The sequence below is a fragment of the Hibiscus syriacus genome, unplaced genomic scaffold (genome assembly GCF_006381635.1).
Source record: "Hibiscus syriacus cultivar Baekdansim isolate YM2019G1 unplaced genomic scaffold, ASM638163v2 tig00110610_pilon, whole genome shotgun sequence".
Taxonomy (NCBI): Eukaryota; Viridiplantae; Streptophyta; class Magnoliopsida; order Malvales; family Malvaceae; genus Hibiscus; species Hibiscus syriacus.
Window position 1 is genome coordinate 6897706 of NW_024062800.1, and position 27456 is coordinate 6925161.

Here is a 27456-nt window from a genome sequence, read left to right on the forward strand (position 1 = left end):
TTCCTGTTGGCATATGACAATCTCGAGCAAGCAAGTAGCTAGTTGTCCTTTAACCATTTATATTTTCATGTATTTCATCTAAAAACACAGCTCCAAGTACCGTTTAAATATTCATTGTATCATTTAGTATAATTAGTACATAGAGAAAACTATGGTGTAAGGAAAAATAAATCCCACCAGCAACATTCAGACTCTAAGAAAGCACGAACATTGGCACATACTATGGCCTTTGGGTAACTACTCTTCTGCAGCACTGGCAGCACTCAAATCCACACTGAGGTCAACAACCTGTCCAAAAATAATCACGACATTAATCTAAACAGGGGGAAAAAAACCTACAACATTAACAGAAAAACAAGAAAGCCACATAATTTTGCTCTTTATTATTTGGTACTAAACAACATTACCAAATTACACACACTCAAATTAATTCTCATGTCCAGAAGCTATTTATCCATCAAATCGAGTGAACTTCTATTTACCATAAAAACACCAAAGCTTACCTTTCCAGTTATCATGGTATACATGTTAAGTACATCTGCGACAGTTGACTCAAAATGTGTTGTAGCATCATAGCTCTGTCAAAGATAAGCAGATAGTAATTAGCATTCAGCCACAATTATTCTGAGCAAAAACCAAATAGACCACTTAAACTAGAACAACTAAAAATTCTCACTGTTGATATGAAACAATTGTCCAGAGAAGGTTCATTGACTGGTTCGTATCTGTCATAGATATCATAGAATATCTCGTCAACAGAACCTAGAAGGTCAATTCCAGGCTTTAGTTCAGTCTCAGGGTGATCTGTCTCAGCTTCTGTAGAAACAAATGCAATGAATTTTCCCTTTGGAGCAACATTGTGAGAATATGAACAACAGAAGACATACCTGCTTAGACACAACAATCCTAAATATTAGAATAAAAACAAAAGAGAAACAGTAAGTAATCATAATCAGTAATGATATATCTCCAACTTTTTCAGGTTTGCCCCTCAAATTGAATTATCTTCAACAAAACAGAAGCTCAGTTCCAAGAACACAGGCCTAAAGTTGAATTATTCTCGACTTTCTTCTAGGAATGTCAAACCCAAAGAAAAGTTGGCAAGGCAAGGGAAAGACAGCAGATGCAAATCCTACCTATTTAAAATATTTAATAAATTTTTTTTCCTGGATCCCATCCTTGGAAATAAGCCCGAAACAATAAAGAATATAAACATATTTCTTTCTCAGTTCCAAGAACCTGCAGAAGGGGCTCTAGTCCAGAATCAAGGATACCAGGGACGAGAGGTGCCAGATATTGTTCTATTTGATCAAATGGTAAAATTAATATATATTAATGACAATCAATGAGAAACACCCATTTTTTACTTTAACTACACTTCATGTTAAGAAAAATCCAATGTTAACTTACATATCTGATTTATGACCCAACTGCTTTTGTGGCAGAATGATCTGCACAGAATGAGAATCATTGGTGTTTGGAATTGGGTGACTCATGATAGCAATTGCCCTGGCAACCTTGCCAAGCTTCCTAACCTGTTTGAGTAGACACAAGTTCATGAGGATAATGAGATAATCAACTTCTACTCATATTTACTATTTCATAACTAAGCCACTATGAAATTAGGTTTCGCAATCATTTCAATAAAGTTGTAGCATCTACGTTTCATTTGATTCAAAATAAGCCACTGAATAAGAAATTCCTCTTCTAAAAAGTACATTATTTTAAAATAGTGATTGCAAGCCAATTTTATTTGTTTGGGGCAAGTTTCAAATGCATGGAAATCTCATCCTTCTCACTGGATCTTCAAGATCAACCACAACTAAGAAGAGGTTCGGCAGGAAAATTAAATATTTGAATGCAGGTAAATGAACCTATTGAGAAAATGTTTTTCCTTCAAAATTCTTTAAAATGAAGATGAACTCGAAAGAATATGAGTTACTCTGCTTCTGAGTGAAGCTGAAGTAAAGAAAAATTGTGCAGTCTACCTTGTTTGGCAAGTACGAAGGGTCACAAACCACTTTCTTACACCTAGCAGTTTCACCTTCAGATGTGACGCCACAAACTTTACCTTCATCGTCATATTCCACCTGGAAATACACAATGATGCATATTTAAGGTAAAATAACCTATTTCAGCAGCAGATATTTCGTGAAAACTATCAATAACATGAATGAAGAGAATAGAAATCTAACAAACATCACTATTTACCTTGCACTCAGGTTTATTCAACATATATGTTCCACCATACACAGCACTAAGCCGTGCAAAAGCCTGAGATATTTCAAAGGAGAAATATAATAACTTAACAAAACTGCACCACATGGCACTTGAAATGAACTTGATAGAGAGAGTGATTGTGATGAGAACCTGGGGCAGCTCGCCTAATCCATACAGTGGATAAATGTACGGAGATCCACCTTGAAAACGCGCTAGAGACTCTGCATAAAGCTATCAAATAACAAAGAGAATTAATTTAGACCATAAATAATCATCCCGAACATCCAACCAAGCACAAATCAAAAAATCAGTACACCAATCACCTTCATCCTCTTCACAGTATCCAGTGCAGGTTCATTCAGGTAGCGGTCATCTCTATGAAGTGCCAATGCATGACCAATGAAATCCACAGTGTTATCGTCAAGCCCATATTTCCTGTCAAAAGAACAAAAAAAAATACCTTAAGACATGCAAGATGGGCTAGAGTGCTCTATTATCTAAGAGTCGGTGCCTAGCAGATAAGGGCAGCAGCAGTCCATAGAGAGATGCAAGTTCAAAAGAAACTGGGGGTCATAAAGATATGAATGAATAACTTTCCTCCAAACAAAAAGTATTCCCAATCAAAAGGAGAGAAATATATGAAAATATTAAGTTTTTTAGTGCATACTAGGCCATCAGATAAAGGAAGCTAGTTAAAGGGATGAAGGCCCTTACGCAATTAGATCCCTGGTTGTCACCCTCGTCAAGTCCATTCCCTCATGAGTTCTAGGATCTTTTTCATCATAAGCTTGAACGTATAGGAAGAACTTCCGTGCACGTCGCTTCTCAAATATTCCCATAAGTGGAGACTTGAGTGCTTCCATGTCAGTTGCTGGCACCTTGTGAACCTGATAAAATTGGTAGAAACCAACAAATAGAAGGTAAAACACAACACACACACACACATATATTAATATTTGAAGCCCAAGTAGAGAGAAACCAAAATGTCCAAAGAAGATATTCTACCTTTCCTTTATTGAAAACAAAGCTACCATCCACAGCTTTGAAGTAAAGATATTTCGTAACATCCGTATGAATGAGAACACGCACAAGTGTGCCATTTGCCATCATAAACTAGTGCCAAGAATAACAAAAGTTAGTATATTCAATGCAGAAGCACAAAAGCTGCAAAAAGTTCAAGCCTTAAAAGGGAAAAAACACCTTAGGGATCATGTCCACATTATAATCCCTACTAGAGCCCAAATGAGCTGGAGGCTTATCATTTCCTCGAAACTTCTTCCAGAGCTACCAAAAAATAATATGAAGACATTAATCAATAAATAGAAAATGGAAAAGAAATCAATAGGTTAGATAAGCATTTGAACATTGCAGAAAATGGAACCTGAATGAGGTTGAGTGATGTAGACTCTCCTCCATAGTAATCATTCCTATCCATATGCAGAACCTAAATGCAAGATGAGCATCACCAAATGTATCAACAAACAACAAAATAATATAATAAATATATAGCATCATTTTGTAAAGCGTGCAGATTCGAAAAGAGCAAAGCACAGACTTAAAGAATAAACAAGTTGCATTTTCCTTTCACAAGAAAAGCATTTAGGAAAACCAAGCTTATCTAGAAGATTTGCTTTACCTGAGCCCAAACATTTTCAAGAATTATACAGTTAGAAAGCCAAGAAAGCAATTGGGAATGGTTAAATGATATAGAGGATTTACTCAAATTTTTAAAAACCAAATTGTCAAAGCAGCTGCGGTAGTTATCTTCCAAAATTATTAGTTCCGGTTATCAATCATACATGCAGGATCATAATAACCATTTGTTCGAATCCAGTAATTAGATTAAATTGGTTATTTAGCATAATTGCATCATTGCAGCCACTGTTTAAAAGAGGACTGAAAATTTTTAGGGGAAACATATACTATTTCTAGCAACGTCGAGAAAACTTAAACAGTTCCTTGCCTTAATCAAAGGCACGGTGCAGGAAAAGGATGAGGGAGAGGGAGAGGGAGAGGATGAGAAAGATTGGCAAAGGAGTGGTGTTTGCCCTAATCCAGGGAAACGAGATCCAATAGATCCTTACACAGATCTAAGGCGCACACAAAAGCAACAAGATCCAACATATCCTTACAGAAATCTAAGATTCACGCAGATCTAACAGATCCTAACACAAATCAAGTATTTACCTATCAAGATCTAGGATTAGGAATCAATCACTTTAAAGAAAATAGAGAAAAAAATTGGAAACAGCCGGCCGCAAAAGGTAAACATGAGGAGAACAAAAAAGAAGACCTTGAGCCCGTCAACAGAGAGAAGACCGCTGAGGATGCATTCCTTGAGACCCGTTCCCAGGACTATGACATCGTACTCTTCATCCATGGCTGGCTATGAGTTGCCTGCTCCGAAGGATTAACAAACACAGTTAGGAGAGAGGTATTTAGGGTTTGATCATCAGTGATTTCAGATTGACTAAACACTTAAGCTCCCTCTAGTTCAAGAAACGTTGTATTATTGAGGGAATTAAATCTTCATTTTTCGTTTGATTGGCCAAAATTTCGTTTTTGATAATCTTTTATTAGTAATAGTGAATTTTTTTGGTTATATTATCAGGAATGTGATCATTCTCTTTTCCTTAGATATTATTAGATTATCGGCGTTTTAGACTAAAATGTCTTTAAAATTTGTTTTTTAAAAAGATATCATTCTTCTGTCGTTAAATAATAAAAATTCTACGAATGTTAAATTAAAAATTTATCCTTAAACTATTTTAGATTTACAAAAAAATCTATAATTAAAATTTTAAATTAAGTTCAGGGGTTAAAATAAAATTTTACCCTTTCATTAAACATATTTACCTTTTTAATTTTGTAAAAAAAATTATATAAATTTTATTAATTTAAATTTTTTAAAGAAAATATATAAATTAATTATAATAATATTATAATAGAATTCAACTTATTAAAAAAACAAATATATAATAAGGACAATTTGGTCAAATATACATTTCAATAATCTTTTATTCCTTTAACCAAACACGGTAATCTTACATTCTTGTTAAACCAACCAAACACAAAATACAATATTCCAGTAATCCTATTACACGGTAATCTTACATTCTTGTTAAACCAACCAAACACAAAATACAACATTCCAGTAATCCTATTACCTGGTAATCTTTTATTCCCACTGGTAATCTTATATTCCGTAAACCAAACACACCCTAAGAGTACCTTTAGGAGGTAGTAAACGCAGTAATAGTAATTATCCTACTGGTGAGATTCAAATGGGTTGTCTAAAGAAAGGCAGACTAATATATGGTATTACCGGAAATATAATAAGATATTTAACAAAGTCGGTTTAGCGCTACCAGAAATGTTGAGTAATAAAATGTTATAGGTGGAAATCATAAATAAATATTTAAAAATTTGGCAACTGACAAACTTAGCTTATCGGTAGGTATCGATACCTTGCACAAAAGTATCGATATATAACAATATAACAGGTTGAAGTTTAACAAAACTGGTTTCAATTTAATAAAAGCCAGTAGAGATATCGAAATTGTTGAAATTTGTATAGATATTTTTTTAAGTATACACACCAAATTATCAATACTTTAGGAATTTAAAAGAATTGTAATAATAGCGACTATAAAGTATTAATATTTTAGAAACATGTATCGATACATGACATTATAATAGTTTAAAATTTGACAAAACTAGTTTCAATATGACAAAATCGGTAAACGCTACCGGATATGTTGAAGATATCGATAATTTTATAAGTATATGTATCATATTATCGATACTTTAGGAATTTAAAAGAATTGCAATAATAGCGCCTATAAAGTATCGATACTTTATAAACATGTATATATACTTGACAATATAACAGGTTAAAATTTGACAAAATTGGTTTCAATATGACAAACTGGTAAAGCGCTATCGGGTATGTTGAAGGTATCGATACTTTTATAAGTATATGTAACATCCCAAATCAGGGCTAGTGACTAAAATATGAATTTTGAAAGCTTTGCGTTCAATTTCGAAATAAGTTAAAAGTTCAGGGATTTAATTGAAGAATTTTGATGTTGGATTTAATAGTAAAGTTTGAAAGTAATAAGGGTATTATGATCTTTTCTAAGAGAATATTTTTATTCTCCCTTTTTAAAGGATATAAAAAAAGTGGGAAATGAGGGAAATGTATTCAGAGTTTTCTTCTTCAGCCTTTTTCTTCTCCGCGTAAGCCTCAATTAAAGGTGAGTTTAATTTCAGCTGATTAATTCTTGGATTTATAAGTTGGTTTTGATTCTTTGGGTGTTATATAAGCTTAAAGAAGGCTTATATAAGCTTTAAACATCAAGAAGAGAGAATTGGAAAAAAAATTATATTAAGGGGATAAAAATGAATTTTTAGAATGAAGAGGTTTTTGAAGTTCTAATTATAAATTTGACTTGTCATCAGTGGAATTAAGAAGTATGAAGTGTTACAATTGGATTTAGAACACATTGGGAATTTGGTATGATTCTTGAATTCCATGTAGAGGATAGGATTTTGAGGTAAAAGATGTAATAAATGAGAATAAATGGGTCTAAGTATGTGTATGTGAGTTAGGAATATGAAAGGATGTGAAATATAAAGTATTTGAGTTGAAATGAAGTGATTTTCGAACTTAAAAATAGATTTCTGAGCAAGGGATATTGGTACCCATTCAACATGTATCGATACCTCAAGAGTAAAATTCAAGAAGATATTCAAAGGGTACCGATACCTTCAGGAGTGTATCGATGCCCCCTTGAAATGGAAAATTTTGAATGTAATTTGGGTATCGATACCTAGGGAGTGTATCGATACACCGGTTAAGGGATGTACCCAGGGGCGTGGCTTGGGCGGCGCAAACTGCGCGACCGCGCAGGGCCCCCAAAAAATGGGGCCCCAAAAAAGTATATATATAGTGGCGTTTTCTAATAAACGCCACTATAGATGGATATATTGTGACATTTTTTCAAAAAAAATACCACTATTATTGCGCAGCCCCAAAAAAAGCCCAAAAAATTATATATATATATATATATATATAGTGGCATTTTTCCAATAAACACCACTATAGATGAACCTATTTCGACGTTTTTTTCAAAAAACGCCACTATTATTGCCCCGAAATCGAATATATCTAAAAAATAGGGCCCCTTTATAAGAATTTGTACAGGGCCCCCGAAAACCTAGCCACGGCCCTGGATGTACCGATACCCTATAGAGTGTATCGATATTTACTTTAAATAGAAAATGAAATTTGTCTTTCCTCTAGTCTAAGAAATGAAAGATTAGAGTATGTCAAGTGGAATACTGATATGTTTAAATATATGATTGTGTACATAGCGATCGAGAGCAACGTCCGAACAAGTTGACAAGTAATAGTCATCGAGAAGAGATAAGAGATCGGTATTGACTAGTGAGGCCAAGTGAGTGCATACTAGTTAGTACATCCGGTATAATGGAAATAAGACTTGTGACAAGTCTATTTCCTATAGTAGAATGCATGAATGCAATAATATGAGCATATGTTTGACATGATATATATATATATATATATTTGGTTATTGCCTATGCTATATGATATGTGTGAATACATGTTAGTATAATAAATCATGTGAATAAATATAAATAATTCATGTGATTATTTAAGTTATACGATAGGAACATAAGAGATCATGTGAAATGAACTATGTGTCTATGTGATATGAATATGTGACAAGAGTTATGCAAAAATAATTTAAGTGATTATATGTGCAAGTGAAAATGTGATGTGAAACAAGTGAAATTAACTATCATAAAAGATAATGCCCATGTTATGTAAATTGAGAGCTAGAGGTATAGTTGGTATGCCAAGAGTCGAGGGTTCTACGTGGTCTTTCGGGAGATATATGTAATTCTTTGGAACTTATATGCGGTACTTCGGTACACTTATTTGGTCCATTGGAATATGTATATGGTTCTTAAGAAGTGGTTCTTCGGGACATAGTAGTCCTTCGGGACATATGTGTTATATTTGGTCCTTCAGGACATTTCTACGCGGTCCTTCGGGACAAAGTTTAAGTTCCCCTTGTGGGAATTATACGAGCTGTGGTGACAACATTAGTGCACAACCTCTAAGTACTCACATATCTTTAGTTATCACATGTGTACATGGGCTAATAAAGAAATAAAAATGAATACATGATATGTAATGTATCTATTTTGCTATGTGAAATGTAATATAGGTTATATGTAATGTTGAATATATTATTTGTTTAAATGAATGATATGATTGTTAAGAAGTCTAAGTATAAGAATAGATAACTAAAAGACATAAATGAATGTAATATTGATTATTAAATGAGGTTGTTGATAATCAGGATAAGATTTATATATGTATGCATGTGATTATATGAAATGTTATATTGTTTTGTATGATATTATTGTATGATATGTTCATGCATTTTTAGGAATTAGAGTTTTAATTATAAGTTTTATATGCCTCACTAAGTCTTCGACTTAGCGTATGAGTGTTTCACACGTAGGTTCCAGAAAGCGTGAAGAGAAGTTAAGAGGAGCAAGACAGGTCAACATCTCCTTTACGAAGATTAGATCAGAATAGAATTTTTAAAGTTTATGCACGTTGTTTTATTGTTTGTAGTAGGCATGTACTAAAAGATTTGTATTGGATATGCTCTCGTAGATTTTGTAAAGCCAAATGTTTTAATTAATGTAAAGTATTAATTTTCTTAAATTATGAATTTACATTTTAATCAATTTGTAAAGAAGAACGTTTGAAAAGTCAATGTGACACCTCAGACTCAGATCCGGGTCGGATACGAGTTGGGGTGTTATATTTAATGGTATTAGAGCTAAGGTTTAGCCGATTCTAGGCTTAAACCGAAGGTAAAAGTGTTTTAAAATGTGTATATGCCAACATAAAATGAAAATGTCTGATCTGATAGTGTAAGGAGTGTACTATCTTGCTAATAGAATAAGATTAGTATGATATAGTAGGAATTCGATTATGAGAATTTTCCAAAGAAAATGAGAGGTGAACCTGATGGTGGTAGCAATTCACCTGCCCTGGCCAGGCAGGATGAAGAGCGAACACCTCATGAGGTACCTCGTAAGATCAAGGGTTGATTTCATAAAGTTAAAATCATATCAGAATAGTGATAAAAGGTCTTCACTGTTTGAATCGAAAAAGTGACCTGGAGTAGTTTTATTATTACGGGGATAAGATAGAATATGATGAACCAGTGTCATCATAAGAACGTTAAAAATGACTCCACTGTTTTAAAGTGAAGAAATCAGATGAAATAGTTTAGTTACTATGTGAATGAGTAGAAGTATAGTGAATAGATGTTAACATAAGAATGATAGAAGATTCAGGGATGTGTTATTAGTTTAGAAAGTTCGAGAATAAGTATTCGGTGATAAGTTTATCAGATATATGAAGCTAGAGTTTATGAAGTTGGAACAGGGGAATTGTAACGTGTATAGATAAGAGTGCAGTTTGATTAGTTGAAGGAATTATTGTTAGGATAATTTTAATGAAAATGAAGTATGTAAGTGGTTTATGATTGGCTTGTGCCCAGATTAAAAGAGTATTATTGGTGTTGAAATTATTCCCTTTTCATGAAGTAATTAATTGTGCTAAAGTTCTAGAGAGAGCTCAGAATGATTAAGAGAATTGGTATTTTATAAAGATTCACACTATCAGAATGAGGCAGAAATTTTGGGTTTCGAATACAATCATGGTTGGAATTAGTAGTATTTCATGTTAAAAGATCAAATATGATAAAAGTCAGAAATGCTTGAGTAGTAGGATCTGATAATGGAAGATAAAGTAAAGAGTTAAGAAGGAATATGACGTTAAGTGGTGAATTGGATTAAAAGTTCTATTAGAAATTATGTAAAGTGAAGTATATGAAGTATTTTAAATAGATCAAGTGATATAGACATTGTTTCATGAGAGTTTAAAAATGGATATATTGGTGATCAGTTGATAAGCCAAAAGAAGTGAGAATGTTTGAGTTGACAAAGTAAGAATGTGGATTTAATAAGTTAAGTAAATTATTGTTGAGTTAAGTTCGAATGGAAGAATGTATATGAATGGCTGAATGAAAGTTACACTCAAGATTGGAAGTATTGATGCTAACTAGCAAAAAAATTACGTGATCGTAAGTGTGTTAGAGTTAAAGGATTAGAAAATAATGTCAGGTTAAGTTAACCAAGTATGGTGTGGATTTGAATATGGTTGGTTATGTATCTTGATCATGTAAAGGTGATGTAGTGAAGGAGGTAAGGATTTGTATGTTTGACGAAAGTTAAGGATTGACAAAAAAGCTAAGATGATGAAAAAGGGATATGTGTATTATGATTCGAATAAGGATTTCATAAAGAATAAGGTTTGTGAAAGTGGTGTTAACTATCAGAGTTATGAAAATACGATAAAGAGTGTTAATCAGGAGTAAGTATAAGTGATATGAAAGGAGAATGTGAGCATAAGGAATAAATATATAAGGAAATTAAATGAAAATGATGGAATTTAAATTATCAAATATGATAAAGGTTATATTGAAGTATAGATTATAAGGTTGACTAGAAATAAGAAGAGTATGTAAAATTATATGAAGAGATTATGTGTATCATAATGCAGACAAAGATTAAGAAATGAGTAAAGGTTTGGACTATGTTGCAAAGCAATTAGAGAATGATGAAAGAAATTAATTCAAGATATTCAGGAGTAAAGATTGGAGTTATTATTTATATTATGAATAACATTATATGGATTTATAAGATTAGATGTATATGAAGAATTGAGTGATGATTTATAAGTGGGGAACAATAAGTTGAAGACAAGTAAACAGGAAAGATTAAGTAAAGGAAGCAACATGAGAACATTAGAAGATATGTTTTTATCAATATGTGCAGTGAAAATTCGAGGACAATTTTTCTTAAAATGATGGGAGATTTGTAACATCCCAAATCAGGGCTAGTGACTAAAATGTGAATTTTGAAAGCTTTGCGTTCAATTTCGAAATAAGTTAAAAGTTTAGGGATTTAATTGGAGAATTTTTTATGTTGGATTTAATAGTAAAGTTTGGAAGTAATAAAGGTATTATGGTCTTTTCTAAGAGAATATTTTTATTCTCTCTTTTTAAGGGTTATAAAAACGTGGGAAATGTATCCAGAGTTTTCTTCTTCAGCTCTTTTCTTCTCCCCGTAAGCCTCAGTTAAAGGTGAGTTTAATTTCAGCTGTTTAATTCTTGGATTTATAAGTTGGTTTTGATTCTTTAGGTGTTATATAAGCTTAAGGAAAGCTTATATAAGCTTAAGGAAAGCTTATATAAGCTTTAAACATCAAGAAGAGAGAATTGAAAAAGAAATTATATTAAGGGGATATAAATTAATTGTTAGAATGAAAAGGTTTTTGAAGTTCTAATTATGAATTTGGCTTGTCATCATTGGAATTAAGAAGTATGAAGTGTTACAATTGGATTTAGAACACATTGAAAATTTGGTATGATTCTTGAATTCCATGTAGATGATAGGATTTTGAGGTTAAAGATGTAATAAATGAGAATAAATGGGTCTAACTATGTGTATGTGAATTAGGAATATGAAAGACGATGAAATATAAAATATTTGAGTTGAAATGAAGTGATTTTCGGACTTAAAAAGAGATTTCTAGGCAACGGGTATTGGTACCCATTCAACAGGTACCGATACCTCAAGAGTAAAATTCAGGAATATATTCAAAGGGTATCGTTACCTTCAGGAGTGTATCGATACCCCCTTGAAACGGAAAATTTTGAATGTAATTTGGGTATCGATACCTAAGAAGTGTATCGATATATCGGTTAAGGGATATACCGATACCCTATAGAGTGTATCGATATCTACTTTAAATAGAAAATAAAATTTGTCTTTCCTTTAGTCTAAGAAATGAAAGATTAGAGTATGCCAAGTAGAATACTGATATGTATAAATGTATGATTGTGTAGATAGCAATCGAGAGCAATGTCCGAACAAGTTGACAAGTAATAGTCATCGAGAAGAGATAAGAGATCGGTATTGACTAGTGAGGCCAGGTGAGTGCATACTAATTAATATATACGGTATAATGGAAATAAGACTTGTGACAAGTCTATTTCCTATAGTAGAATGCATGAATGCAATAATATGAGCATATGTTTGACATGATATATATATATATATATATATATATATATATATATATATATTTTGGTTATTACCTATGCTATATGATATGTGTGAATACATGTTAGTGTAATAAATCATGTGAATCAATATAAATAATTCATGTGATTATTTAAGTTATACGATAGGAACATAAGAGTTCATGTGAAATGAACTATGTGTCTATGTGATATGAATATGTAACAAGAGTTATGCAAAATAATTTAAGTTATTACATGTGCATGTGAAAATGTTATGTGAAACAAGTGAAATGAACTATCATAAAAGATAATGCCCATGTTATGTAAATTGAGAGCTAGAGGTATAGTTGGCATGCCAAGAGTCGAGAGTTCTACGTGGTCCTTCGGGACATATATATAATCCTTTGGAAAATATATGCGGTACTTTGGTACACTTATTTGGTCCATTGGAATATGTATATGGTTCTTAAGGAGTGGTCCTTTGAGACATATGTGTTATATGTGGTCCTTCGGGACATTTCTACGCGGTCCTTCGGGACAAAGTCTAAGTTCCCCTAGTGGGAATTATACGAGCTGTGGTGACAGCATTAGTGCACAACCTATAAGTACTCACATGTCTTTAGTTCTCACATGTGTACATAGGCTAATAAAGAAATAAAAATGAATACATGATATGTAATGTATCTGCTTTGCTATGTGAAATGTAATATAGGTTATATGTAATGTTGAATATATTACTTGTTTAAATGAATGATATGATTGTTAAGAAGTCTCAGTAGAAGAATAGATAACAAAAAGACATAAATTAATGTAATATTGATTATGAAATGAGGTTATTGATGATCAAGATAAGATTTATATATTTGTATGCATGTGATTATATGAAATGTTATATTGTTTTGTATGATAATGTTGTATGATATGTTCATGCATTTTTAGGAATTAGAGTTTCCATTATAAGTTTTATATGCCTGACTAAGTCTTCGACTTAGCGTGTGAGTGTTTCACAGGTAGGTTCCAGAAAGCGCAAAAAGAAGTTAAGAGGAGCAAGACGGGGCATCATCCCCTTTACGATGATTAGATCAAAATAGAATTTTTAAAGTTTATGCATGTTGTTTTATTGTTTGTAGTTGGCATGTACTAAAAAATTTGTATTAGATATGTTCTAATAGAATTTGTAAAACCAAATGTTTTAATTAATGTAAAGTATTCATTTTCTTAAATTATGAATTTACATTTTAATCAATTTGTAAAGAATAACGTTTGAAAAGTCAATGTGACACCTCAGACTCGGATCTAGGTTGGATACGGGTTGGGGGAGTTACATTATATGTATCATATTATCGATACTTTTAAAAGAAAAAAATGAAAACGTATCGAAAATATCGACACCTTGTATGCGTATCGAAAATATAAAAAATATACTGGTTTAATGACAAAATACGTTAACATAAAGTATAGATACTTCTTGTATGTGTATCGATACTTCTTATCTAGTACGCTTCCCAAACTAGATGCATGCAGAAAGTATCGATACCTCAGACACATGTATCGATACATGACAATATAACAGGTTGAAAATTGACAAAACCGATTTCAATATGACAAAACTGGTAAAGCGCTACCGGTTTACACAAAAATGAAACGTCTCGAAAATATCGATATCTTACAAAAAAGTATAGACACTTTGGTAAGGGTAATGGTATCGATTAAATATAAATAATATAACATATTGAAAATTGACAAAAGCGGTTTCAATAATTGTGCCTATAAAGTATCGATACATGTATGAAAAGTATCGATTCTTAAAACTTCGAAACCGATTAATTTAAAGTAATAGGTATATTTACAATATAAGCGGTAAAAATATATCGGTTTAATGACAAAATACGTTCACATAAAGTATCGATACTTTTTTGTATGTGTATCGATAATTTTTCTCCAGTATGCTTCCCAAACTAGATGCACGCAAAAAGTATCGATACCTCATACACATGTATCGATACATGACAATATAACAGGTTGAAAATTGACAAAACTGGTTTCAATATGATAAAATCGGTAAAACGCTACCGGTTTACACAAAAACGAAACGTCTCAAAAGTATTGATACCTTACACAAAAGTATCGACACTTCGGTAAGGGTATTCAATATAAATAACATATTTGGTTACAGAGGAAACCTTAAACCATATAAATAGATAGAAGACGATCGTAGTTTTAGAGATCGAGGAAAGTTAGTTGTTGTGAAATAGTAGTAGCAAGGCATTTTTGGAAGCCTAGCTATTTGTTTGTTGATGCAATCGAAACGAAATGTATATTGTCGAAACCCTATTTTTTTTAGTATTACAGTATTTAGAAATAGGGGTTAGGTTTTTAAGTTTGGGGTTTTCAAAGTAAAGAAGCATTTGGGACCTATTATAGGTAGAAAGTTCAATCTTGTTCGTGAAGATGATGGCCTTGAAATAGAGCCCGAAAGTATCAACATTGAAGAAAATCGAAAGCAACCACTGGTGGATATACGTACTTCTAGTAAGTATCAATGTATTTGTGTAATTGTTGTTGAAATGATAATTAGATTAAAGTATTTAAGAACTTTTAATTGATTATAAATTTCAAATCTTGACAGTATGTCTGAATGCCAAATGATGCAGGAAGCTAGTAATCATGTTGACTGTATATCCAATAAAACCCAGAGGGTAGGATCCAAATGGTAAGCCAGGAATTGGTAAGACAAACTTCTTTTGAGGGTTTAGGGACTCAACCCCTCCCAAGTAAGGACTGCATGATTGAACATTACATAGAATATTTGTATTCAGTTCTTAAAGAGTTGTTCTTCATTGTATATAAGGATAATTGTAACGAGATCCGTTCACGTTTCCAAACCAATAAGTATCATGCATGTTGTAATATCCTCAACACAGGGTTAGTGACCAAATTGAAATATTTTAGAATTTGTTGATCAAAATAAAATAATTGAATAGTTCAATGATTTATTTGGGGATATTTCCTGAAAGTTTTTAGTAATTATCTAAAGAATTAAAGGGCAAAATAGTCATTTGACAAGATATATTTTTTTATTTCCCTTATAAGATAAGGGAAACCCACGTGAAATTCATTTTTCTCTCATCTTCTTTATCTTCTTCTCTTCTCCACCGTGGAGCATACAAGCAAAGGTGAGTTTCTTCATTAGTTGCTTATTTGTTGAATTAAAGGTTGGGGTTTGATCATTAGATGATAATTAAGCTTAAGGAAAGCTTAATTTGTTATAAAACAACAAGATGAAAGGTATATGAGAGATTAAAGATTTTGAGTTCTTGAATGAAATCTTGAAATAGAGTTGATAAGTTGAATTTGACTTGTCATCTATGAGAATAAGAAGTTAGAAGTGTTAGAATTAAGTTTGGATAACATGGAAAATTTGGTATGATTATTGATTTTTATATGGAGAATAGAATTTTGAGGTTTAAGATGAAATAAATGGATATAAATTAGTTTAAGTAAGTATATTTGAGTTAAGAATATGAAAGGGGATGAAATATGAAGAATATAAGTTGATATAGTGAATTTTCGTGCATGAACATTGATTTTCTGGGCTTGAACGAAAATTCTAGATTGTGCAGGAGGAATAGATTCCCCCCTGGGGGGGGGGGTATCGATTCCCCCTAAATGAAAAATGGAATTTTGGTTCGTTAAACTAGCTTAAGTTATTAACATCAAGTTTAAGGTTTAGGCTTCTGATAATTGTTTTGAAATGTTATATTTATGTAGATATTGAGCTTAAACAAGTTCCGGAATAATCAAAGGATTAGGATCGAATCAAAGCAAGGCTAAGGTGAGTGCAATTTAATTGCATTTATGCTATCGAACGAACATTGGCTTGCGATGAGCCAGTGACGGAGTTACTATGGTAAGAAGTAACTTCTAAAATATTATGTGATTTATATGTGTTAACAAGATATGATATATGTTACATGATTTGCATAAGTATATGTTACTGTGATAAGTCATATGAAACAATATAAATAATATATAAGATTATATAAGAATATGAAATATGTTATAGAAATTACATGATGACATGTTTGTTCCTTGGTGTTGTGATATGTGTGTTATTTGATATGAATATGGTAAGTAAAAGGGATTAATGGGGATGATAAGAATAATAATGATAATGAAATGACATGTATATTCGATCCAAGTTATGTGAATATATAAGAATACATGCCTATGTGATGAGTTATGTGATGTATATATGTTATATGATGTGGACCTATGTGACTACGTGAGAAAGAATATATGTCTATGAGAAGGCATAAGAACAAAGTATAAGCTATGTGACATATGAATATGAATTATATAAAAATGTTCTACGTGTAAGTGAACTATGTGACGATATGAATATGTGATAAATATGAAAGATAATGCCCATGTTATGTGTCATGAGATCTAGAGGTATAGTTGGTATGCCAAGAGTCGAGGGTCTACGCGGTCCTTCGGGATAAATTCTACGTGGTCCTTCGGGACATATATGTAATTCTGTGGAACATGTATGTGGTACTTCGGTACACTTATTTGGTTCATTGTATTATGTATATGGTTCTTAAGGAGTGGTATTTCGGGACATATGTCATATGTGGTCATTCGGCACATTTCTACGTGGTCATTCAGGACATTTCTACGCGGTCCTTCGGGATAAATATTCAGTGCCCCTAGTGGGAATTTATACGAGCTGTGGTGAAAGCATTAGTGCACAACCTCAATGTACTCACATACCTTCAGTTCTTACCAGTGTACCATGGGCTAATAAAGAGATAATAACAAAAATAATAAATGTTATGTATATGTTTTTGGTGATATGAAATATTTCACAGGAATGATATGATATTATATGTGTTTCTCTGTGAGGATAGATATATGTGTTATATGATACACAGAAATGGTAAGTACAAGATCTTATGGTAAATGGATTAATGATAATGAATGTGAAATGTTAAACGTGTTGATAAGGATATATATGTATGTGGTATATGTTACAGAAATGATATATGCTTGTATATGATATGATAGTATTTGTAGATACATGTCTTTCGTTTATATGAAATGGTATATGGTTATATTATATGTTTTATATGCCTCACTAAGTCATCGACTTAGCGTGTGATTGTTTCACACGTAGGTTTGGAAAGCGAAAAGAGAAGTAAAGAGGAACAAGACAGGTAAGTTATACTTACCAAAGATCATATCAGAAATATGGTTGAATTACATGTATTTGGTTATATAGAATTTAGTTGGCATGTAATATAAAAGATTTGAATATGATATGTTTTAATCAGTTTTGTAAAATCATATGATTGAATTTTGTAATGTTTTAAAGATATATATATAAATGGAAATTTTATACAGATGAAAACTAAGATTTTTATAAATTTATATGTATTTTACGGAAGTACTGTAGCAGTACTGTAGCAGGGTATCGGTTCCCTATAGCAGGGGAATCGGTTCCCCTCTGATAATCTGGAAAATTTTAACATTTGGCACTGTAGCATTGCACTGTTTATGGTACTGTTCATACCGTATTTTAGTGTTCATAAATACGTTTTTGACTCAAAATTTTATACGAAACATAATTTCATAGATTATTGTGATATTTTCCTAAAATGAGTTAAAATGTTTTGATATTTTGTAAGAATATCATTTTTAAAAGTTAATGTGACATCTCGGACTCGTATTCGGGTCGGATACGGGTTATGGTGTTACACATGCAGTACCCTATATCCTCGAGGTAGAACACAAAAAATCTGCCACTTAAAAATTTACCAAGAGCATTAGTTAATGCTCTGCATGGAGACCGAACCTAGAATAAACTTTGACATTATGCCTATACTGCTCAAGATAACCTGCTGAATGATAGGATTTGCACACAACCATGAGCATTTTATGGGAAACCCCAAGTACTCCGCTAAAATCCTGTAATAGAGATGTTCGGGGAAATCCATACTTGGGGTTTCCCATAAAATGCTCGCGGTTGTGTGCAAATCCCTTCACTCAGCAGGTTCTTTTTAGCAATATGAGCATAATGGCGAAGTTGATTCTAGGTTCGATCTTCATGAGAGCAGAAGCTACCGCTCTTGGTAAATCTTTAAGTATCGATACACATACAAGAAGTGTAATGGCGAAACATATTACTTTAAGTTGATTATAGGTTCGGTCTTCATTCAGTAATTAACCGGTTATGTTATCGTCGGATTCCTAAGGCTTCATCAGCTTAAACTTTGGTAACATTTTAGGAATTTCCTAATTTGTTGATAATACTGATAACAAATTAAGTAATTAACTTATTTTATTATCGACGAATTTCTAAGGCCCCATCAACTTTAAAAAAAAATCTACCTATTACTTTACATAAGCACTATCTAATATGTTATTATGCTTGATAATGTTTCCAATAATTAACCGATATTGTTATCGTCAATATTTTTTTGGCGCATTTTACATAGGACGACAACATAACATATTATTACCATTATTATTACCAACTCAAATAATATTTCCGGTGAAATCATATAACATTTCCGATATCGATTTTAAACGATCACTTATTTAATTAATCACGCTATTTTTTAACCATATTTTAACCACATCACAGCATAACTTCTAATTCAAATAAGATATGAGAAAAGTTATCGCTTCTTGCTCAGTTACTTGTGAGGTGAGGTCAGGGTCAATGTAGCATCGGCTAATTGTTAATATTTATATATATATCAAATATATAGCCCTTTGCTTATTTATTGCATTTTTACACTGTATAGTAGGCCAAAGACCAAATAAATAAATAAATAAACACGACTACAACTAAAAAAAAAAACCTCCAAGAGGTGTCTGCCGGTCATTGCGTGAATAAATTTATTTCACAGATAAGCAACGATATACAGTAATCAATAATTATAGACTTAATCAAAAAATAGATTTTTAAGTTATAATTTTTTTTTTAGGTGTATAGTTTTTTTATCAATTAACTGTGTAACATTTCAAAATTATCATTTTAAGTATTTCATCATTAACCATAGTTAAAATATATGTTATTTAATCAATGCTAAATATATAATATATTTTTAAATTTTGTCTAAAAAATCTAAAATAATTATTTTCTATAAAAATCCTAAAATTTTAAACTACCGAAAAATTTAAAATCTCTAATCCCTAAATTCTTTGGGGCTCAATTTCAAGAGGCAGTAAATCCCAAGTTGCAATCAAATCGAGCATTGCCTGACCATTTGGCGGTACCTAACATTTCTTAAATCAACTTTTTTACCCAGCGGTCGCCGTTAGTGAGATTATACCCCGCACCGAATTAATATCGAATCAATTTTTTTTATTATGGTTCGTTGTTTGAACTCTAACCGTTTAATCAATATCAATTGTTGTATTTAATAGATTAATTAATTCAATCGTTAAAATTAAATAATTTTAATCAATTAAATTATTAAAATAACGATTAGTTATTATTGTTATGAATTTTAATAAACAGGTAATCGATAATCAACCGTTATTAAATTATAGATATAATATAAGGATAATTCTACAAATTCTAGTGAATTTGAGAATCGGTTCTATACTTAACTTTTTTTTTAGCATTAAAGCAATTCTATTTGAACTTGGAATGAAGGGAGCTCAAACATTTTCTTTTATTTTCTTTTTTGATTTATTTTATTTTATTTATTTATTACTATATATAATAATATATATTATACAATAAATCCTAACGGGTGGATTAAGAAAAACATAATTACTAATAGAAATAATCTTTTCAAAAATCACATACCACGTTTAGTTAAAAACATTTCATCCGTAGAATAATAAAGTATTGCCTACAATAGTTTTTTTTATTGAATTTCAGGGAATGCCATTCTCCTTGTTTTTTTATAGCTATTAAACAATTATCTTTCTTTAAGACAAGAATGTCCCTGAAATAATAAAAGTATTTCAAAATGATTATTCTTTTATAAATCTATTTTATTTATTTCATTTTTTAGTATGGTTTTAATTTGTTTAATATCTATTATAAAAAATAATAATATACATATAATAAATTTTATTTTAAGTCTTATTATATATATATATATATATATATATATATACACGTTTAGTTTTTAGGATTAAATTTTATAAAATGTTATCCTTGTTATATTTTTATGTTTTCTATTAATTTTTTTCAAATAATTTGATATGATATTTTGTTGTACAACTCATACATGCAGCGTGCATAAAAAAATAACAATTAACACATACTTATAATGGTGTAAGTATGTACATTTCTTAATATTTTAGTATATAAAAACAAACATATAATTATATTAGTGTAACTATGCTTGTGTATTTTTAAAGAAATAAAAATTGAATATATATATATATATATTTATTAAAAATTTAAAATTTATAAATAATTATTTTATAATTTATTATATATATTCATTTTGGCCCTATAACAAAAACAAAAAAAATAATTTATCTCATGTCATGTCAACCATTATGTCATCATCTATTATGGACTATCATGTCAGCACCATAGACTGTCACGTCAGTATTGTAAATTGTCAAGTCAACATTATAAGGGTTAACGACGAAAAACGTTGATCAATAAGTCGCATTGAATTTTTTTTTCTTGAGTTGGAATGTCACATTAAGAGAGAAAAATAATAATAATCACATTATTTTTTTAATTACATGAGCCTAAGATGTATTTTTTATTTTATTTAAAGATAAATTTTTTTTAACTTGAAACGTCGGGGCAAAAGTTATTCAAAATGCATGCTAGCTAAGGCATGTGAAAACCAACATAACATAGTCTAGTAAATAGAGAGAATCTGTTAAAAAAACGATAGCAAAGTTAAAACTCCTAAGTAAATAAAACTGAAACATTAAAAATAAAAGAAGGTTACAGGAACCCACTTGCCGACCTTTCCTTTCTTTTCCAGATGAAATGTGATGACCGAACAATAAAGAAAGCACGAAGAAAAAAATGTTGAGCCTTTCTGCAGTTACACAAAGAACTTTCGAAGCAACATCTATGGAGGATCTATGTAACGTCTTCGTTTCTGAGCGTCGAGTCAGTTACTAGTAGATGCGCCGCTTGATTACCTTCTCTTGGAACTCGCGTGTCTGAAGGAAGGCTAAATATCCTTGTCCTTCCGATATCCAAGCACTGATTTCATTCCGATTCAAAGCCGAAAAGGATAGCTTCAGAATAATAGAGCGAGAATCTCCATTAACTTATTATTTTATTTTTTTATTTTGGTCATTTAATTATTATTTTTTAAAAAGTATACTGTTACATTTTAATTTGTTGATAATCCATCATTAAAACATCAACGCCGATGTTAATCTGATATTTTTATAATATTTTTCACTTTTCATTTAATTATATTTTTATTAGTTTTTTGACAAATTAGATAAAGAGTGTCATGTTTATTTTGTGTGAGTAGTTGGGTCACTACAGCAAAACAGGTATATAGCGGCGTTTGTCGTGGTGTTTTCAAAGAAAACGTCACTTAATTTGTACATATTGTGGCGTTTATATCCAAAACGCCACTAAATTGTAACATTAACGGCGTTTCTCAACAAACGCTGCTAAAACTCGTACTTTAGTGGCATTTATTTGACAAACACCACTAAATATCAGTACTTTAGTGGCGTTTATTTGACAAACGTCGCTAAATATCAGTACTTTAGTGGCGTTTGTAAACAAACGCCGCAATAGGGTACATATATTGTGGCGTTTTTAGACAAATGCCGCTAAATGCTCTCCACTCCGCAACTGCCAAAGCCGAGAGAGTTCTTACTGATTTGAAATCCTATCTAGGTAAATTTGAACTCTATATTTTTGGTTTTAAATATCTATTGCAAATTTTTATTGTTATTATTTTTCTGCTTTGCTATTTTTAGATTCCTTTTATCATTTTCCGGTCTTTATGATATTGTTATTAGATATTAGTGAGGGAGATTTTTTTTATCTTGTTTGGTTGCTGTTCGTTTGGTGAAGATTGTGAATTATCATATCCGAATGAATTCAAAAATGAATCTCCGAAGAGAGAAGACGATTCTAAGGTAATTTTTTGTTGAACTTTGGAACTGAAATGTGGCTTTCTTTTTAAGCTAAAATGTAGGATTAGACTGTTTTCGTTATTATTATTTTTATCTTTAGACGATTCTTGGAACCGTTTTTGGCTGCTGAGAAAATGAAGTAAAGTTTAGAAGTATGTTTGATTTATTTGAGTAAAAAAGTCGTAGAGTTTAGCTTAGTTTGCTTGGACTCGAATTGGAGGATTTGCAATTTGTATACTATTTAGTTTCCCGTCACTTTTCTAGCTACCAAACTAGGCTTCAACATTCTGTCGAGTACTTAGTATGGTAAAGCATTCAAAGTGGATGCCTGCAATTTTGGGGACCAAGCAAGAATGGCAGGAAAGATTCAAGAATATACGGTTAGGGAGAAAAGGAGTTGAAGATTCAGAGAAAGTTGAAAATTCAACCACGGCTGTTGCATTCTATGATGAAAACTTATACTTTCTAAAAGTAAAGAACGATATGGAATCAAAGGTACATTTATGATTATATTTATTTTTGCTCACCTGCAAGTGAGAGTTGTTGTAATGAGAATTAAAATGTCTATTTTCTGTTCTAATAAAATTCAAATGAAGGGATTTCTTAATGAGATTGTTGTCCTACAGGCTTTAGAAGCAATTCCCTCTGTAGACATTTTAAATACCGTGGACACCAATAACTTTCCTCCAACATCTGTTATCAAGCAATTAGCTTTAGCCGTTGAGTAAGTCTTTCGATTCTTGACTTCAGTTGTTTGTTTTCTGCTATCGCTGAAATTGAAATTCATTTGATGCCTCATGACATACATATGCTGATTTATCTTTAACATTCACCTTTTTTATGATGGATCTCTCCTCTTGATTGGACTGAAGCTGAGCCGAGCGATGAGGTTAACTCTTCGGTTACAAGAGGTCAACTAAATTGTCGAATGAAAAAAAAAAGGTTTTTTTTCTTTATCCCAGTCTCCGCTACTTAGATTAAGTTTGCTGCAATTTAGCTTTTTTTTGGTCAGTTTTTACTTTTGACATATGAACATTGATTCATTTCATTCACAATATTCGTATATTTCCATGAACTTGTATTATGTTCGTATGTAACTCGTTTTAGGAGAATGAATTCTGAAAATTTCTAGGTGGAGGGTTTTTAACTCTTGAAGTATTTATTTGACATTCTTAACCTACGAGTAGTTTCACTTGCTAGGACATTTCTATGGTTGATTCCGATAATCTGTTTCAACCCTTGGGTTTTTCTATCATTGAAGCATTATTCTTACAATAATTGCATGGGTTATGGTACATGCAGGGAAGGAATTCTGAATTACAATAATTGCATGGGTTAATATTTTCCTGTCAATATTTGTACTCTTACTCCGTTCTTCAAGTTGTCTGTGTGTATTTTCTTGGTGGCATTTTAACATGTGAACTATGAAATGACTAATTTTGTGCATTCTGCTAATAGAACAGGTTGAATATAACAAAAACAATTTGAAAGTTTACTATAGATCCAGATTTAAGGCTCACGGGTGTTGAGTATCGTTCAGAACCGGTTCCACAAGTCATTTAGCATGAAAAGGAAGTTGATGATGAAGTTGTTTAGGGTTCCATACCACTGAATAGTGATAACTTTGACAAAATTGTAAATGAGTAAGTTGAATGCAAAGATTGTAAACCACTTAATTTATACGTTATGTTCCCAGCTTTGGTGCTTTCTTTGTTAAATGCCACTCTTGGTGATACCTCTATTTACTTGTTTTGAATGGTTTTTCTTGCAGCTATCCAATTTTGCTCATCAATTTTTTTGCTCCTTGGTGCTACTGGAGTACTCGCCTGGTAATCTATTACCAGTATGCATGATCTTTTTCTTCAAGTGTTTTCTGAAAGCATGATTGTTTAGCTCTTCAGCTGTGTATAGGAATCATTCATAACTAATTTTATATAGTATGTTGATATAGTTGCCAAATCTTCTATTTCAAATGCATACTTTCTCTTTGGGAGAGTGAATTACCTAAGCTAAAATGTAAAACTACAATACATTTTTTTAATATTTATAAATTTTAATTTATTTTATTGTTAAGTATTTTTCTACATAACTTGTGTCTTTATTAAAATGTATGGTTGTTGTTAATTAGATAAAGCTAGATGTTATTAAATTTAGGTGATGTAGAGAAAAAATGAAATATGCAAAATCATCTTAGCTAAAGAAAGGTAATTAGCGGCGTTTGTATAAAAAACGCCGCTATAGATATGACCTTTGGCGGCGTTTGTTCCAAAACCGCCGCTATAGATCTGACCTTTTGCGGCATTTGTTCCAAAAACACCGCTATAGATATGACCTTTTGCGGCGTTTGTTCTAGAAACGACACTATAAATATAACCTTTTGCGGCGTTTGTTCCAAAAACGCTGCTATAGATCTTGACCTATTGTGGCGTTTTTTATTCTCAAAAGCCACTAACTTTAGCGGCGTTGGTATTGTCCGCGCTTCTTGCGGCATTTTTCCTATCGCCACAAATGCTTTTAGCGGCTCCTAAAAACGCCGCTAAAACTCAATTTTGCTGTAATGGGTGTTTAAATTTTTTTTTATGTTTTCTATTTAAAATTTGATATATTTATTAGATAGCTTTTTTTTTTAATTAATCACTGGTATCCGATCTATTGACCGACTAATCCAAATTAAGGTACTACATAGGTGAGGGAGATCCTCCCAACCCAGTTTGTTCTATTCACAAACGCTAGGGTTCGAACCCTAACCTTGCTTAAGGAATCTAGTGCCTCATCCCACTAGACCAATTGATTATTGGTTATTAGATAGTTTATTAAACGTAATAAAAAATAACTTACAAACAAATTTATTTATTTTTTCTTACTCTTATTATTTAATATTTTCAATACTTATTATTGGAGGTCTATTTTTCATATTCACCCCGGGCCACTAAAATCTCAAAACGGACATGGTCTATTTCCGCTGCTAGTTGAATAGCATGGACCGACGCGACTGCCTCCACCGCAAACACTAATGTAATGTGAGAATTCCTTTGACTCGCTCCCATAACTAAGCCCTTGGTATTACGAAGAATAACTCCCGACCAAGTGATTTTCCCTGATTGCATGCAAGGAGTATCGGAGTTTGCCTTGATCTTTGGTTCCAACGGAGGTCTCCACCGGACCAGCTCCTCTGAAAAATGAAGGTGAAGTCATGACTGAGCCCCTTAAACTCCTTGTAGTGAGTTTTGATAAAGGTAACAACTTCCTGATTGTTGATTTGCTTGCCCTCGTGGTAGAACCTGTTTCTCGCATACCAAATTGCCCAAATAGTGACCAATATTTTCCCATGTTTTAAAGCAGCGTAGTTCTCAAACATCCATTGAAGCCAATCGTAAAAAGACCATTGAGTATTTCGCACAGGCCATTGATAATGTAAAGTTGTCCGTATTAATAAAGCTGTCGTAACCGTTTCTCGCCCGGAGCGGGAAAAGATCGATACAGACTCGGGGGTTTTCTCTTTGAAAATCATTTCGAAAGGTGAGTAGTTTCCACCAACCATTCAAGGTGAGATTGGAACACCATAAAAACCAGATGCTTTTAATAAAACATTTTTGTTTTTATCAAAATACCGGGTTTGAAGGTCTACGAAAATCCAGAAATTAGGTTCGGGAGTCGGTTACGCGTGGGGAAGGATTAGCACCCCCACAAGAGCCCAAAAATTGGTACCCTGTTGATTATCCTGTATTTAAAATCAGAATTTTGGAGTTCGATATTTATTTAATTTAAAAATCATTAAGGATGCAAAGTTGAAAAGAGTATTCGTTTATCGAGACCGATAGCATTCGCCCCCGAGCGTAAATGCGGGAGATTAGCTATTGTGCCTAATAACTAAATATTGCCTCGTTTTTAGAAAACATGATGTGGTTTTGAAAAGGATGTTGACTTGTTCAAGGAATTACCAGTAGTCACCCCCTAAGCACGATCGCGGGAGATATACTATTAATTCCTTAATAAGTGAACAGTGCCTTAGATTTGTAAAAACTATGTAATCAAGTAAAATTTTATTTAATCTTAATTATACTAATAAATTAAGGCCTTTTCTAACTTAGAGTGTCAAATTATGAAAATTAAGGAACTTAATAGTTCATATTTAAAATATAAGTTCTAGTATTAATACTTAATGCTATATATTAAAATGGATTAAATATTCATGTATTAGAAATTTTCTTTTTATAATTTTAAAATGTTCAAATATCACCCTTAGTCAATTTATTTCGATTTAAGTAAAGTAATGCTTATGAGGGTATCATACGAGATTAATTAGAACTAAAATGAACTAAAATACAAACATCGAGAGTAGTATTTATGTCAAAATCTATGAATCCAACTTCAAATATATATACAAGAAGGAACAACTTACATATAAAACAATATAAGAAAACTTTAATTCTATGCAATTAATACAAACATATATACGGTATATATATATATATATATGCATTATGCAATTAATGATATATATATCATAATGAAGTAAATATTCACATAAATATGGATAATAGACTTTTAATGGACATATATTAAAGGAAATGAGTGTAAATGTTAACTTCCAAAATGGATGGAAATTGGGCATATTTGCTAATTACATATTTAATGTAAACCTACAAAAAAATGTTTACGTGTTTAGTATGTACATTTACATATTACCATAATTAGAATAATGCATATATGTACAGATCACCATCTATCATAAAATATAAAATCCAATTATGGGACACATTTAACATATATAAATATACCATATATACGTAAAGTACACAAAGCCATGTATAAACGCATTTAATATTCTGTATATTGTAATCAAACAAAAATGGAAAGTAAATCAGTTTACCCATTACAATTAAAATAAGAGAAAATAACCTCAGTGACCAAAAATCCCATATAATAT

The 27456-nt window shown here is 31.6% G+C and overlaps 1 protein-coding gene and 1 long non-coding RNA gene across 2 annotated transcripts; one reads left to right on the plus strand and one right to left on the minus strand.

Moving 5' to 3' along the window:
• Nucleotides 1–77: 77 nt before the first annotated feature.
• On the minus strand, nucleotides 78–4699 carry LOC120135445 (guanosine nucleotide diphosphate dissociation inhibitor 2-like). Its single transcript, XM_039151707.1, has 13 exons — nucleotides 4514–4699; nucleotides 3602–3664; nucleotides 3421–3504; nucleotides 3226–3333; nucleotides 2935–3107; nucleotides 2544–2655; nucleotides 2371–2451; nucleotides 2212–2274; nucleotides 1989–2090; nucleotides 1411–1535; nucleotides 677–887; nucleotides 504–578; nucleotides 78–288 (listed from the first exon to the last, which is right to left on the minus strand). Exons 1-13 carry the CDS (start codon nucleotides 4598–4600, stop codon nucleotides 238–240), a joined length of 1335 nt encoding a protein of 444 aa, XP_039007638.1. The 5' UTR covers nucleotides 4601–4699; the 3' UTR covers nucleotides 78–237.
• Nucleotides 4700–10845: 6146 nt separating this feature from the next.
• On the plus strand, nucleotides 10846–23251 carry LOC120135560. The gene is made up of 4 exons (XR_005517264.1): nucleotides 10846–10858; nucleotides 21533–21535; nucleotides 22829–23021; nucleotides 23153–23251. It is a non-coding gene; the product is annotated as an uncharacterized LOC120135560 (long non-coding RNA).
• The last annotated feature ends 4205 nt before the right edge of the window (nucleotides 23252–27456 follow it).

Coding starts and splice junctions, on each gene's coding strand:
- LOC120135445 (XM_039151707.1), bottom strand. CDS start 4,600: ATGGATGAAGAGTACGATGTCATAGTCCTGGGAACGGGTCTCAAGGAA. Junction 2,091..2,211: donor TGAATAAACCTGAGTGCAAG/GTAAATAGTGAT, acceptor GTGTATTTCCAG/GTGGAATATGACGATGAAGG. Junction 1,536..1,988: donor CTTCGTACTTGCCAAACAAG/GTAGACTGCACA, acceptor CTACTCAAACAG/GTTAGGAAGCTTGGCAAGGT.